The following is a 17,404-nucleotide window of genomic DNA, read 5'->3' on the forward strand; positions in this document are numbered from 1 at the left end:
GGCGGTTTGGATAATCCAAAGTATCAGGATTTGAACGCATTTGAAATTTCATATAAAATACTAACGAATTTAATTACTCATTCTATTGAACATCTATTGAACATTTGATTAGTTTCCGACCGACTATTTTGCAGTTTTCATAGAAAATGTCCAATAAGAACTATTTTATTATAAAAAATAATAGAATTTCATGTCTGCACACCGTTTTCTATAGAAATTCCTCGACATGAATTTTCCATGTTTTTTCCATTCTATTTTTCTTATTTTTTCCTCAAAAAAAATCAAACAAAAAAAACTGGAAGCATTTGAATAGATTTTTCTACACAATATTTCCCATTGAACATTCTTATTAAAAAAAACACGAAGATATTAAATTCAATGCGACCGCCCTGCAAATGACTACTCAACTGTCCACGAAATTTCAATTTTTTTTCCAACAGAATTGTCCGAGATCATTCAATTCAACTAATCGCGAACCCATTGAACATACTCCGATCTTTACTAGTGGGAACTGTCTCAAAAGAAAAACAGCAACAAATGATATGCCCAACGAGCCTCTAATCTCATTGACCGGATCGATGGGCTTTTCCACAAGGGAGAGATATCTCTTACCGACACTATTGCATTTAGCTATAAATTAATGCGTTTTATCGCAGCTTCTTCTTCTTCTCGGTAGACGCGTGGTGTTGTCGCGTCAAAGGACTCGCCGCCTTGCGACTCAGCGATTATGTGCAACACATACTCCAACAACTGATCTTCAACGTTAACTCGGTCGTACTCGTAGAGATTCAACGTTGAAATCTTCTTGCTGAGTTTCTTACTTTCCTGGGGGATTTCTCAGTTTACTGTTGTGTCTTACGATCAATCTGAAAATCTTCTCACGAGCGAGAAGAGGTCGAGGACTGTCAACTTCCTGGTTTTTGATTATTATACCACACCCAGGAGAAAATAAGGAATTGTGAATTTTATTCACTGCAATTCGCAATTCAAGAAATTCTTCAATAAATTTAAAAAAGTGATTAGAACTTCAGGTGAAAGTTCCAGTTATGTGATAAGATCTCGTAAAATGGGACCGGTAAAAAAAACTTCAAGCCGTTTTTTACTGAATTTGATTTTTTATTGTTTATTTTTCATTTTTTCTTTCCTCGATGATCTGATTTTTTTCCATTAACTCTGCTAATAATACTGCGGTAGAGGTGTTACAGTTGAGAGTTTGTTCCTTCAATTTTCATTAAATTAATACAATAATAATTAAATAATATAAGTTACAGCGTTACGCGTAAACCTAGAAAATAAATTAAAATACCACGATTCAATTACTAGTTCGTGTTCCCATGATTGTGGATAATTCTTTATAGATACAGAATATTAAAGCCATGCGAATTGTATGCAGACGATTATCAATGTTTAACCTTTTCATTCACGATAATAACCGGAGAATATCGATGAAATATTTGTTCTCTCGTTCAATGATTTCTTTACACAATTATGGATCAATAAATTAGTCACTGGGAGCTTCATCAATCAAAAAAAAATCAACGTTTCAAATCAATTCAACAAATATCCCCCCCTAAATAAAAATAAAATAATTATAATTCTGCACAGAGAGAAAAAATCGAGGGATAAAAATTCGTTAATCTAATAAAATACATTTTTACACTTGCGTCCAAAGGAAATAATCACAAACGGAATGTAGTGAAATGGCCATTTACAGTAATTAAAATTAATCCCGTAATTTTTTTCTCTCTCTCTCCGTGCCATCAATAAATAGTTCACTTGCATACAGTTATCCACTCTTCGACTGTGCAATTTTGACACTGTACAACGCAGCACCAGTGAAACTTGCATCGGCATCTCTCGATTCTCCTCTGTCTAACGACATTGTAGCCACGTCCACAGCACAATGACGCACATCCATCACCCCCTGGACTGGTCCTGTTGCACCTGCGGCCAGCAGTACCAGGTATATCCTGATAAGGATCCCTCTCGCAGAAGTTTGGTGACTTCTGATAGTAGAAAAGCTGTTTCGCCAAGCCCGGGGTTTTTTTCTTCTTGCTACCACTGTTGTTGTCACGCCCAGGACGAAATTTCTTCTGGCCACGACGATCGGGACGCCGTCGGCGCGAGCCACGTATCCTTGTTAATGGTGTTACACTCCCTAGGTTGCTTTGGGCAACGAGTATTGCACCGCGAAAACGGTCTTTCAGGGTTTTTCCTACTTGTCGAAAATCGGGGGCCACTTTCCAGCAGGTTTTCAGCTCGCACGAGCCGGACATTCCGTGGCATTTGCAACGGATTTGCATGTTGTTTGCGAGGGCCTGGAACAGAAGGAAATGATTTTCTTTCTTTAGAATATTTCATTATGATGAATCATTTTTTTCTCAATTTTTTATTGCAGTTCGCGTAACCCTCACAGGCCTTCCATGCTCGCTATATAACCCCCAGTTGCACAAGAATTTTGCGGATTTTTCATCTTTAAATTCAAGCGAGCTTACTAAAAATGCCAACCACCTCTGAGTATCACGTAAATACTTCGAAATTCAACGAATCAGGATAAATCTAAATGCTATTTTATCACCAGAGAAGCCCAGAAATATTCAACATTCACCCAAGAATCTTAAACACCACCGATTCCGTGGGTAACCTCTAGACAAAGAGGTGTCGCGTACAAAACAGTTAATGAGTCTATGGTTGGGTGGTCCAGCCCGAGGCTTCGTCTTAATAACGTCGAGGCGAGTGGTTGAACGTAAGGGGAACTCCTCCTCTCCTTTTTTCCCCCCCTCATTCACTCGGCACACATGCATACAGAGCCAAAACAAAGACATGAACCATGCGAGAATCGAGAGATAAAAAATAAATTACCAAACGTCCAGCTTGATTATTGTGGAGATTAACCGTGGACTGAATGTCGCCGGCCTTCTCCCGTGAATCCAGGAATTGCCGGGAAAATTCCATTCCGTATTCGAGATTGTGGGAGCAACCACCCCATTTCCAGTGGGTACCACGTGCCTTGGCTGGGGTTCTACCGGTGTAGCTGGATGGATCACACCCGCAGGAGATGAGACGTCCCATGCTGCAAGCCCTTGCGACCGAATGGGCGACACCAGCTGCTGATATTGCGTAAGCAAAAGCCGTCTCTCTGTATCCTGAAACATAATTAATGCAATTGATTGGATCAATTCCTCATCGGATCGTCAGGATAGCGTGCCCTTCTAAACAACAAAACTGGTAATCCAATCTCTATCAGCAATACGACTGTCAATTAGGCAAGTTGAAAAGCCCGAGACAGTGTTCTGTCTCATTCAATCGCAATCGAATCGCCAATCCACAAATCCAAAGGAATCACCAGTGAAATCCAGGAGCAGTTGAAAAGACACAAGACGAAGAATAATGAGGAGTGACGGAGTTGGTAGCAAATTGCCAAGTCGTATCCGCTTGGATTAATACGTGGACCAATATTGGAAAGCGTTTGAAGCATTTGGTCCAAAGTTAAGGTCTAAAGTCCTTGATAGCTCTCGACATGCCCTTCTAAACAACAAAATTGGTAATCCAATCTCTATCAGCAATATGACTGTCAATTAGGCGAGTTGAAAAGCCCGAGACCGTGTTCTGCCTCATTCACTCGCAATCGAATCGCCAATCCACAAATCCGAAGGAAGCACCAGTGAAATCCAGGAGCAGTTGAAAAGACACAAGACGAAGAATAATGAGGAGTGACTGAGTTGGTAGCAAATTGCCAAGTCGTATCCGCTTGGATTGATACGTGGACCAATGTTGAAAAGCGTTTGAAGATAAAATGCCAGGGGAAAAACGTCCACGACTTTGAAGGCTTGAACGAAAATATCAGTCGATACAATTCAGGTGGAGCGAGGAGATCCTGGTGACATTGACTTCTTTTGGATATGCAGAGGGGGACACCGTAGAAGGAAATCACTGTCTCTTTGTGGTGTTCCCTCCTGGTGGGTTTGCTAAATGAAGAAAGAGGGAGAGGTTGGCGATCGAGGGAATTGAAGGGAATAAGGTGGGTTTTCGTCAAAACAATGAGGCGGAGGGGGAGTCGGGAGAGGGACCGGTCAAAATCGAGTGATTCGACCGTCGGATTGTTACGGACTCGGGTGGATGTCTCCAGTCTCTTTTGCCGAATGTATAAGTGATATAATCCCGACAGGGGTCCCCTTTTCTCAACTCAGTTTGGAGAAATGCTGGGGGAGAGGACTGAATTGGCAATTCGTGATGGCATGAAAAAAAGGTACATTGACAGAAAGCGATTCGAGAACAGTCCTGGGTGACACTCGGTAGGTACGTGCGAGATTCATGGCACGAGGGGTTTCAGGTTGTTGTCCTGGGTTGTGAGTTGTTTATTGGGAAGTATTTTTGGGAGGACGCGAGGAGAAAAACTGATTTCTAGGAGTGAAATGATGAGATTGAGATTTAAAGGAATTTGAAGAAAACTTGGGGAACTTTTCAGGATTTTTAATGGTGTGATGGAGGTCTGAAAAGATTTCAGGGAAAAGAAATTCTTGAAGGAATGTTTGTTTCTATCATTGCGAAGAGGCTTGGGAGCCGCAAATTAAAAATTAAATTTTTGTCTTCTCGACAATCGTTTTCATAAAGATTAGATTATTCTTTCCAATATTGTCCTTCAACTGAAGCTTCAGCATTCCTCATTTAAGAAAATGTAGTTCTCCCAGATTTCTTTCAACACATCATTGTTGAAGCAACTGTTTTATAATGCAGATAGGCCTCAGCGAACAGAAGCGCAGACACATAGGGGGAGTCGTAATAAATCCTCCAGGTTGCAGTTGTATGTCTCCAGGAGTTGCACGGTCTTCAAGGGGGATATGGTTAGAAAATCGATGCGTCGAAGGAAGGATAGAGGGGAATAGAGAAAACGAGAGCCACCTCTCTCTTTGTTTCCATCCTCAAACGTTTTCAGAAGCGCGACTTTTTCCTCTCTCGTCGCCTTCCAGTCCTTCTCGAGATGGGACTTTTTTTTTCTCTCTCTCTCTTTCTCTCGCTTGAAAAGTGCGTAGTGATGTGCAAGTCCTGTTACGGTTTATAATAGTTGAAAGGTTCCAGGCGTGTCGATTTTAGACGCCTCACATCTACATGTATATTTATGTACACTATGTATCACCTGTCAGTAGTTTTTCTCGTACTCGGTTTGAGGCCAGGCCAACGGCACTCGGGGGCTGTTTAAACCGTCTGTCACGGTATCCTTTCTCGAATTGACCGTGACTCTGACACTGACGCGCGATGCAACACGCGGTCAACGGGAGGCCTTTTATATTTCCATTTATTTAGTTGTTCTTTTTTTTTTTTTTTTTCATAATTTTTATTCTCGACGGTTTCGGGATTGTATGAATTATCGTGGGATTCTCGGGAGTTTTCGACATCTACCTGCGGTCAATACCGGAAAAATTGTTTTTAAGGGCCTCGATTATTTTTTAACGGTGAATTATCGATGGAGATTCAATCAATATGACCATTATTCAGATTTTAATCTGAAGTATTTGGGATTGGGGATTTGGTGGAGGCATTGGCAAATGTGTTTACGCAACTTGCTTGACATCTTAATGGTTTAATTTCGGAAATTCTTGGGATTTGATTGATTTCGTGGGAGATTTAACAAACGAAATTCTGTTCTTTGAGGGGCAGAACGGGTTTGTTTTTAGTGGAGATTCATTTTGCATAAATCGTCCTGGAGAAATTTCAGAAATTATTTTGAAATAAAAAAAATTGTTTTTTTAGAAATTATAAATACTGGGACAAAACGGGTCTTTTTTCAAATTTAGTACAAAAATTTCGAAATCGTCGCTGTTGCTGTATTGAATTTTACGACAGAAATGTAAAAAAAAATCTGAAATCCAATAAAAAGGTGAAAAATTCTAGGGGAGTAATTTCGTTTTCACAATTCAAATTCTCTGATGGGGCAAAATAGCTTTGTTCGAAAATTAGTTTGAAAAAATGTAAAAGTTATTTTTAGTGAGTTAAAAAATATCGGGGCAGGACAGGTAATTTTTTAAATTTATCATGAAAATTTGTGAAATTGTCATCGCCGACTTCTCCGAAAGAAATATGAGAAAAAAAAATTACAACTGAAATAAATAAAAGACAAAGAGACGTGGTAGTGGGACACGGTATGTGTGATCATGAGGCGGAGATAATGCGGCTCTGACACATCACATCCAACTGCATAACAGACGGATGCTGGTCTCTTTATAGTTTCAGGTCAGGTGCGCGCTGAGAGCTGGTCTCAAACCTGACGCACTACCTATACTTGTTTCAACAGTTGTCCTCGTCGCAATATAAATGTTTCCGCTTTTGGGGTTGACGCCAAAAATTCGAGGTAAATAAGAGCGAGTTGAAAAGAAATGTGGGAGAATAGTTGATGGGTGTACACTCACCTCGCTGCAGCAAAACACTGCTCTTCTGTGTTCTACTGCTGGCAGTGAGGGATGAACAATTCCATCTGTGCCAGGTAAACTGATGCTGACACTCGGCAATAGCCATTTGTAGGCCCTTGAGTGCGGCAACTGTAACGTCTGGACTAACGTAACACAGATCCCTCTGCTCTTTGGTAAGGCCTGGTATACCATTGCAAATAACTGCACTACCACTCACCCAATCGTCTACTGAATTACTCATCAGGCTTGATGCACTGCAACATAAACATGAGGACAATATTTTTTTTAAATTATTTTCAATAAAATTTGTCAATTAATTGCCTGAGAAAACATTTTCCACAGATTATTATTTTTTTAAACATTCGTTGTTTATAAATAAATAACTGAAATTGCTTACATGATTTTTATGATGAAAAATTGATTGTGTATAAATTATTTATAAAAAATGCTTGCAATTTTTTTAAATTGCAATTTTTTAATTATTTCATCAATCTTTCTCCAGTAGTAAATTTTCTAATTTTCATTAAAGTTGAATTTGATTTAGGGGGTGGGAGATTACGGAATTTTGAACTTCAGAGAATATTCCCTATTCTTTTTATGGATTTTTGCGGATTTAATTTAAGTCATATGTATCTGTTGCTTGAATGTCAACAAATGCCGAACAGTGTTTTACTGAGTTTGAGAATTGAAGCCGTCATTGAGATACCAGTCATCGCCGATCATGAGAAACTCAATTTCGTTGAATTTCCAAAACATAAAAAATTCCGTGAGCAATTTAATCTTCAACTTCATTAAAATTCGCAATACTAAAAATTGAAATTCTATCAAATTGGTTAATTTCCCTCAAGTAAATCCACTCCATCAACATACAGTTTTTCAACAGACCTAATTTTTTATCTGTATGAGGAAAACATCAGAACTGACATCACGAAAAATTGAGAGGCGCATTAATTCATTAATTTTATTCATTCTATTCACTGCATTTAATAAAAAAACCGTTCATTCTCCCCGACACATTCTCAAACATCTCTCCCACAAGAAAATTCAGCATTTCGTAAACTTCAGGGGCAAAACAGGTTGTCATTCTCCCCATGACAACCCAACTCCCGTCCCGAATAGCGAGTAATTTCGTCAATTGAAAAATTGTCTCCTCCCCCGCACAAATGCATTCAATTTGTCGTTGATAGGAAGCACCTGGAGATGAATAAAGGACCAAAAACACGGGAGAATGAGACAAATAAAGGATCGGGTCGTGCGCGTCTGCCCTCGCCCGCGGGATTATTGAGAGCTTCCATTAGTCCGTACAACGTAGTCCGCGAGGCTATCTTTCGCACTATTGATGATCTAACGGTAACAGATTAATGAGCCAAAGTAGGGTCAACAAATTGCCCGGTACGGTATACCGAACACGTTCGCCGGGTCTCTCGTGTTTTTGCATCTGACTGATCGTTTTACATCGCGGAGGCCAGAAAATCGCATCTTAAAGTGACCATTTCGGTGTTGTATTGCGCTCGGGCTCTGCGAGCTTCATTTTTTCCCCTCTGTCGTCGTCTTTTTTTCAATTCTTTATCGGTTCGTTGGCGGTTTGGAGACACCCCAGTGTCCTCGGCACGTGGCGCGGGGTGGGTGTCGGGGTTACGGGGATTTGGATGATGAGTAATTACTGGGAGTTCGGGGTTTGAAGGGTTGAAGTGAGACTGAGGGTAACGAACTCTTTTTGATGCTATTCGGAACCAATGACACGATTTTTTTTCAAGTTGGATTCAGTGAATCAAAGTATTTTTGTGAACAGGGAAGGTTTAGTACTGATGAGACAGTTTTTGCATTTAAGGATTTCAGGGTTCGATATTTTTAGCGGATATATGGTACACTGCTCGGAAATTTTTATTGAGTGACAGTTGTAATGACATTTCAAGGAATTTCATCATTGAAAATTAACAATTTCGGGGAAAAGTCAGTGGAAACTGTCAATTTTACGTCGATTATTCCATCGAAACAATTAGAAATTTGGAAAATTCAGCGTAATTTGCAACTAAATATTCATATTTTTGATTTTTTTTAAACTCAACCGCCCGTTTCAAACAAAAAGAGTCAACTGCAAAGTATTATTGACTAAAAAAATGGTCTCCAACAATTTCGCAATATTTAATGCATCGAGCGCAACATTTTCCCTCCCGTATATCGAGTTCATGACGTAAAGTAAGATAAATAAACATTGAAGAAGAAAAAAAGAGTAAATGCTCTCGTGCAGGAGAGGAGATGGAGCGGGACAGTAAGGAACGCTATCGTGCATGTCCCGCATTTTTGTAATAATCCAAGAGGTCGCAAAAGAATCCAACATGGCGGATTGGTCAGAGTCGAGTGGTGTCTCAGAGACTTCCACCGTTGACTGGCCACATGCACACATTAAAACACATTGACAAAGTTCCGATGTATTTTATTTACCCCCTTTGGTGTTCCACCTTTCTCTTTTATTTTTCGGACAAGCCACCAAGATGAGGAGAAACACGGAATGGAATTTAGCTTTTAATGGGGGAATACCCTTCTGCTATTCAACCAGATGGAGGCAAAACAGTGGTTTTGCGGGATTAAAAAACAACTCAAATGGAAGAGGAAAAACAAAAATTCATTACGATAAATTGTCGTGCAGGCGCGCATGACACTTTCCACCAATCGAATTAGTAACTTGTGAATGAAGGTACATGATGCTGGAGCATGTGACTTGTCCGCACGGTTTGGAATTTATTGGGATCATAAAAAAGTCGAGGAGTTGAGATATCTGTCGAGTTCGATGATAATGATTTCCCAGGGGATTTTTTTTACGGAGAATTTTTCACGGATGGAATCGGAAATTTTCCGGGCCGGGACCTTGGTCACAACGTCATTCTACCCCAGGGGTTTCTGAGAAACTGAAACGTCGATTTCTCAGGTTGACAATTTTTTCCAACTTTTTGGATTGAAAAATTGTCGTGGAATTTCAGGATTTTTCAGCGGGAGTCTAGTTTGTTGGGGAAAATTGAGATTTCATGGATAGTTGGATAGTAATTCTCAGAAAAACGAAAATTCAATGAAATTCTGACTTTTTGGGCAGCAGGATCAGGAGAATTCACCGAATTGATTGAATTTTCAATAAAAACATGAATATTCCAAAGAAAATTATGCAGAATTTTCAATTAATTGGAATTCTCCTGATTTTTGTCAATTTTCATAGAATAATTCCTCTGAAATTTATAGTTTTGTCCAATTTCACTGATTTCTTAGTAAAATTTTGAATTTTCAAGCACGAAATTCCTTGAAATTCGAATGGAACTTTAATGTGATGAAAATTTCCCAGAATTTCAATCACTCTAGTGGCAATTACAACATTTGAGGCGAACATTCCTCAACAATACTGTGATTTTTGCAAGACTTATTGCTTTCTTGCAATATTCTTCCAGTGGAAATATATAATTTAGGGTAGATTTTTACACATTGTTCACAAGAATTGAAATTTTACTTTCCAACAATCTCTGCTCAAATTAAATTTAATGAAATGAAAAACTCAATTTTATTCACTTCTTCAATTCAATTCAAATTAAATCAGCTCGAAAACTTTGCTCTGTGTGAAAAAATTCCATTTTGTACCGCGGAAATTAATGGAGCGGAATAGTCCTCTGAAAAGTGTTCCAGATCGGAAATTTCCCTGCTTATTCCAGGAGACGATGATGAAATCGTTTCTGATGATCCTGGTCTCAACGCAAATAATATTCCGTTTGTTTAAATTGAGACGCTGATCAGCGTTACGAAATACCCAACTGAAATACTGAGAAAACTGGTATGCATCACGCAGGGATAGTGTACGTGATTATGATTAATCCTGCCAAGTGTCTGTAAACGACCATCACATCGTGAACGAGTTTATAACGTCATTATCTCATCGTTCGAGTTGTTCAAACGTCGTCTCCTGGGAGGGCATACGTGTCTCAACTTATGATGTGCCTTTGAGATTATTTATAACGCTGCTTCAGGCCCTCATAATTGAACGACGTCATTCCGAGGGTTTTCGTTATTATCGGTGGACAAAAACGTCAGCTAATGAAGCGATAGCAATTCTCTCGTTCTTCGATCACCGGGGGAATGCAGGGAAGTTTCAATGAGAGAAAAAATTTGTTCTGCCGAATAATTATTTGTTCCCGTAAAGAGATATTTTGTACAGTGGATTATTTTTTTTCCTGCTCTGTTGAACACTTTTGTCTGAAATTTCCGGTACACTTTTTGGAAATTTTTATCGAATTTGGTTACCAGTGATATTTCAAGGAATTACGTCATTGAAAATTCAGAATTTCATGGAAAAATCAAAGAGAACTGTAAATTTTCTGAATATGAATAGAAAACCAGAAAATTCCGGTAAGGATATTCTTGAATTTTCAGGACAGTGACACTGAATGCGATTTAGGGGGAAAAAATCATGAAATTTCAGAATTCACTGAAAATTCAATATAATTTGGCACTGAATATTCATATTAGATTGGAAATTGAAATGAATTAGGGAATCCTCGTTTTTATGCGGATTAAAAGTCTGGAATTTTACAGAATTTTCAGTGAAACCTGAAATTTCAGGATTTTTTTCCCCTAAATCGCATTCAGTGTTACTGTCCTGAAAATTAATAATCAAATGAATTTTTTTTTTTAATAATGTGTCAACAATTCGAATTCTTCTAGGAATATTTCGGACGTTCACGACGAAAATTTAGTTAATTTAGTTTAGTTAGGTTTAGTTAGATTTTCTCAAGTAAATCTGTTCTACTTCATCAAATATCCTGACGTGGAATATATAGTCTTTCAGCACCGACCTAAAGAGGATTTTTACTCCACGATTACTAGACTTGTTTAGCCATTTTTCTCCAGCTTTTTTCTCCATGTGGAATCGTATTGAAGATTAGGGAAATTTCAGTTTCATTCGGCTTTACAATTTCATCATCATGTGAGGTAATTTATTGACTGGGTTTCCCACCGTCGGCCGACAGTTTTAATGACCGAAACATCCGCTAGATTTCCTACTTTAACTGCCACTTAGAGTAATTAGAAGGAAACGCAACAGTTGAAGAGGAAAAAATGTAAATTAATTGAAATTGAATGCAGAAGGTAAATTTTCAAATTTGTAACTTGAAACAAAGGATTGCTTTTTTCGTGTAAAAATCAATAGATAAACAACCCGTTTCGCCCCGGTGGATTTGAAAATGCAGAGGAAAATTAGTGTTTTTGGGAAATTTATTGTGAAAATATTTCTCATTTTTATTTTTTGCTTCGAGATTTATTTTATGTTCAAAAGATTTGTTCGAGGACTTGATGAATCTTTCGTGTGCAATGTTGATTCCATTTAAATTTTTATTCGAAGTAGTGGAATTTCGTTATGAAATTTCAAGACCATTCTCCGAATCTTCAGGTTTTCAACGAAAATTCACAACGAATGGACCATTTTTTACTGAATATTTATGTCAAATTATTTATGAAATATGGAATCATAGGAGTGACTATTGACAGCCTTAACGCACACATTTCCCCTTATTTCGGAAAAATGGAGATATATGACAGAAAATTCAGCATTTATTCTTATGTTTACCGTAAAATTAGTGGAACCTTGTGACCCTTCATAATTTTTTTGATTTCTATTAATTTTCACTGAATAATTAAACTGAAATTGACAATTTCTATCGAATTTTTCATTGAATTGTGAATTTTTAAAGACAAAATTCGTCGAATTTTCATTGAAACTTCAATGAGTTGAAAATTTTCAAGGTGTGCACTGGAAACTTCATAAAAAATATTCGGCTAATTTTTTTCATTACTCCTCCCTGAATGAATTTTCGCGATAGAGGATATTTTACGATTCGTTTGGTATAAAAAAACATCTATGGATGCAAAAATTATCCTCTTGTACAGCAAAATTTCCCACACTGAAGGTCATGGCGACGAATGCAAGTGAAATTTCACCAAATGCTTTCGGTAAAAATCATTTTCCGTTACAGAAAAATTATACACAATGTTGAGCAATTATTCATACTCATCGGGATAATTTTTGATGGAATGCCGGGTAAATTTTACGGTGTCGGGACAAATTATCCTCCCGTTCAGTAAATATTCGCGGGCCATCGGAGAAAAATTCCCTATTCGTCTCGCGCTTTTTCCGACATCAGCTGGAAAAATACTGAAAATCGAGTTCGCTCCACAATTCCTTGATTTGTTCCGTGATTTTCTCTAGCGTTTTCTCGCTGCAGTGCAGTAATCAAAATCCCCCCACTACCAATTAATCCTAAATAACCCTCTCCCCCCACAGCACTCACCGTCTCCGTTCGACAAAAACCACCAGCACCAGTAACGCAGTTGCCAATCTATTGAAGCCGATCCTCGATTTTTTCGGGACACACGTACGACTCGGAGGCATCCTGTCATTGCCTCTCCCGTCCTCTCGGTCCTCTCGTCAATCCACCGAATTTCCCCGCCGATGACCCCGCACACCCCCACAAAAACCTCCCAAAAATCGTTACCCCTCACCGTACCCCAAACAAAAAAAAACCCGTGAATTCACTCGAGTCCTGGGGAAAAACAATCGCGCGCTGTATGTCTGTAGGGTCCTTTCAGAGCTTTTCTAACCACTGTACGGACGTGCTGACGACGTTACAGAGTAGACGGCGGTTCTCTCTGATCAGCGGCGCGGCACGCGTCGAGGACTGCTCGCCCTCGGGCACCGGCGCTTCTGCTTTGACGTACGTCAACGGGCTTCGAGAGACGGCCCACGGTGCAATCTGCATCCACCGAAGCACTGGATTCACCCAACAAACGAGAGCTTTTTCCGAATTAAAAATAATAATCCCCGTCCCCCCCACCCGAACCCCCCGCGACGAGACAACTCTGCCGTCTCAATTATTCAATTACTGTCACGAGAAAACCTGCCAATTCTCCTTATTCTCGCCCCTAATTATTGTCACAGTGAGATGAAAAAAATCCCCTTCACTTCATTCAAAAAATTTCACTCAATTTTTACTGTCCACTAGACATCAACTGACACTTCACTCCGTTATTTATCTCTTCACAGTAATTTTATCTCGTTCTACGGAGAATTAACACGCAACTTCCGGTGTCTCACCTCAAGTGTCAAGAAAAATATTGAAAAATAAGGAAAAAGAGCGATGCTTGGCTACGACGAATGCTCGTACCTCCTCTCTTTAACCAAAATGTACCCCGTTTTTCCCCAGGCTTGTACCTTTCCTCACCTCACACCACCAAAAACCTCAGCACTCGGAACACCACCACCACTTTCTCTCCACCTTAACGCCTTGTTTTTTCTTCCTCTCTCGTTCCTTCCCTCCTCCACCTCCTTCTTCTCTTTCTCATTCCCCTCCCCCTCACTCCGTATTATTATTATTTTTTATAATTCCGATCTCTCGTATTGTGAATATCGTAGTGAGATCAATTGCTCGTTGAACTCATCCTGATTTAATGAATTAATTATTTTTATTTTCCCAGGACTCTTGGGAGCCTCTCGAGTCAATCGTGCCTCTTGACTTTATTTAATTAATCAATTGAAATGCGCTATCGGCACTCGGTAATTACGTGGGGTTAAAGCGAGCGGGCAAATGAAAATGAGGAATTCACTTTGGTGTTTGGGCCCGAGCTGTCAGGCAGAATCGCTCTGTCTATGATGGAACCCTCGGTGCGCACCAGTGTTGGCGTTCACCACATTTGAAAAAGGGGGGGATATACACCTTCCTACAGGGGGAGAGAAAGGAGAGATACACAGCTGAGGAGCAACAAGGAACTAAATCTTTATCCCCCCTTCTCTCGTCAACACTATTCGTCGCTTCACCACCACCACCATTAGGTCTCTCCATTCTCTCTCCTCTTTTATTTGCCCTCTTACTCCACCTCCGAGCGATCTTGCCAGCATCCGCTGGACGAACCATCGGTTACCGTGCATAGATGAGGTATTCACTCAACTATTGGATTTAAAAAGAAAATTTTTAGCAAAAAATGAGACAAAAACAGCGATTTAATTCTCGTGAAATTAAAAATTTTGGAATTTGGATTATTTATTTATTTATTTATTTTTTTGGTTTTGTAAATTTGTGGTTTCGGGGGGAAATTTTTGGGGGATGTTTTGGGGTGGGGGTGGGAAATAGGGGTGGGGGAAGATTTCAGCGGGGAATGGGGGTGACGGGGGATGCGCTCGCACCCTGTGCCCGAGTCGTCGAGGAATAGTCGAGAGGCGTCTGTCTGGGGTCACGTGACGTGGCCCAGTAGGAGGAGCCACACCCCCCCTCCACCCCTTGTGGAGATTCAAGGGAATTGTGATTTATCTCCGGGGCACCCCCTACTCCACTTGTTTTTTGGAGTCTCCGTGGAACGAGGGGAGAGAGATTTTTTTGGGGATTTGTGAATGAAGTTATTTGGTTTCTTCATTTTTCGGGGGTTGATGAGTTCATTCATTCGTCGGGAGGGGAGGGGAAGAGGGTACTGAGGGCTTATCTGCTTTCTAAACTCCAGGGATTTAATACCATAAAAAATTATTGTTGAATTGCGAATTGTTGTTGCAGTTTAAATTACATATTTTTTATTTACAGTCACAAAAATTTCCGCTCAATGAAATTTATTCTGCAGTCAATTCAATTACAATTAATTCAATAATAATAATTTGACAATAATATTAGTTATTGTTTATTATTATTGATTTTATCATAATTCTTAATTCCATAATTGAAATTTTATTTATTTTATTATAAAATTATTCAAATTGAAAAATGAAAATTATGTAATTGTTGTTCTTCGATTGAGAACAGAAATAGAAAAGATAATGAGAATTGTACTCCCCCTATTGATAATTACCTTTTTAAGATGATCACCCGTTATGCTTTGACATCTCCAACGAGATTACGGTTAATTAAAGTGGTATTATACCCCCTCCAATAATGAATAGAATTACGTCGAGCCGAAGATGACGGGAACGAGGGAATCAGTGCTCGAGGGGGTGGATGCAAGGGGTTTTCGAATAGGGAAATTATTTCATCAGGGATGATTGAGCCCCGGGCGATTAGCAATTAGTGTACCGCTCTGTCTCGTGTGTTCCACGATATTTCAAGTCTTCTCCCCTTTTCTCTGTGCTTCAGTGTCATGTGGAGATCAAACGGGAAATGCCGCAGTTTTTTTTTCGTGTATTTGGTTTTGTGCACCGCTGGATTTTACGTGGGGTTGGGGTGGGTAATGGATAGCTGATTTATTCGCGAATTACAGACTTTTAACTGATTGAAGTGACACAATTGAAAGAAAATTGAAATGATGTCAAACGGATTTACTATCATAATCGTAATTTCAGTTCAAAATCTGAGAATTTTTTCTTTTTTCTTCATAAAAAAAATAAGTAAATTAAAATTGTAATTATAGCATGAGAATTTAAAATTAATTATTTATTAAAGTAATCCATCTGTAACCAATTACCCACGCTCTATAATTTCTCAATGAGTTTTTTCTCCTCCACTAATTCCAATCATCAGGACAACCATGACGACATAATTATTAAAGGATTTAATGGAGGTTCTTACAATTAATGACAGCAGAAATTGTCGCAGAGGCTGAATTTCAAATTAAAATATGAGGATGTGATTTGTTTGATGGATTTTTTTTTCTTAGTACACTTCTTTTATTATTTATTTAAGACGAAATTTATTCTATAAATTTGGTATTCATATATTTTTATTTATTTGTAAAAGAATAAGTAAACAAAAGTTGTAATGATAGCGTAAGAATTAAACTCAATTATTAATCATCATTATTATTTCAATTTAAATTTAATTATTGATCAAAGTAATATACCTGTAACCAATTACCCACGGTCTATAATTACTCAATGAGTTTTTTCTCCTCTAGTAATTCCAATCATCAGTACAATCATGACGGCATAATTATTGAAGGATTTAATGGAGATTCTTACAATCAGTAAAAACGGGAATTGTCGCAAATTCATAATTCCAATTCAGAATATGAGAATATGATTTTTTTAATGGAGAAATATTTTTATTAATGTCAATTCTCCTTATTATTCATTTAAGACGTCGAAATATATTCTACAATTTTTCAAATAATTTTTTTTCTTCCTAAAAGAATAAGTAGATAAAAAATTGCAATAATAGCGTAAGAAATTTAACTTAATTATTTATCTAAGTAATCCACCTGCGACAAATTACTCACGCTCTATAATTTCTCAATGACTTTTTTCTCCCCCAGTAATTCCAATCATCAGTACAATCATGACGGCATAATTATTGAAGGATTTAATAGAGATTCTTACAATCAATAAAAGGAGGAATTGTCGCAGAGTCATGTACTTATTTTCATTTATCCCCTCATCTCTCTCTCTCTCCCCCTTTTTTTCATTTTTTCTCAACATTCGAACGTGCCTGTAACCTTCATCTCCAGCGCGTTTTTACGGTTATAAATTCCAACAAACCGGCCTTAGTTATAAGACGTCTCAATAACTGAAGACACAGGCCATACAGCCCGGGTGATGTGTGTCGTGCCAATCGTCAATTTATTTCTCCCGTGTCCCCACTCGTAATTTCATCGATTCACTTTTTATTTGATATTTACGGTTTCCCCCTCATATTTCAGAATATTGACGCTTCGTGTCGTCAAACAATTGACTTATATTCAAAGTACTATTGATGAGTGATTAAGTTAATTTTTTCATTCACAACAAATCCATACTGTTCATTTATCTTCATTTCGACAGTCAAAATTAAATAGTCTCAATGAAAAAAAATACTCTTGCCTATTTTATTTGTTAATTAATAAATTCAATGAATCATGAATGAAAATTCATAATCAGTAGTTAATTATCTTGAAAATACTATTAATGGATAATTGATTCAACTGTTTTATTCCATTTTATTTTATTTTATAAACAAAAAATATTTTCGTTTCGGTAATCAACATTAAATCATCTTGTCTATTTTATTTGCTAATTA

At 38.2% G+C, this 17,404-nt stretch overlaps 1 protein-coding gene across 1 annotated transcript; it reads right to left on the reverse strand.

The window, feature by feature from the left end:
- Window positions 1-1,586: 1,586 nt before the first annotated feature.
- LOC107042179 (protein Wnt-10a) lies at window positions 1,587-12,879 on the reverse strand. Its single transcript, XM_015263089.1, has 4 exons — window positions 12,731-12,879; window positions 6,408-6,661; window positions 2,863-3,146; window positions 1,587-2,318 (listed from the first exon to the last, which is right to left on the reverse strand). Exons 1-4 carry the CDS (start codon window positions 12,829-12,831, stop codon window positions 1,773-1,775), a joined length of 1,185 nt encoding a protein of 394 aa, XP_015118575.1. The 5' UTR covers window positions 12,832-12,879; the 3' UTR covers window positions 1,587-1,772.
- Between the last annotated feature and the right edge of the window lie 4,525 nt (window positions 12,880-17,404).

This window comes from Diachasma alloeum, unplaced genomic scaffold (genome assembly GCF_001412515.2).
Source record: "Diachasma alloeum isolate Michigan unplaced genomic scaffold, Dall2.0 Dall_scaffold_00430, whole genome shotgun sequence".
NCBI classification, from domain to species: Eukaryota; Metazoa; Arthropoda; class Insecta; order Hymenoptera; family Braconidae; genus Diachasma; species Diachasma alloeum.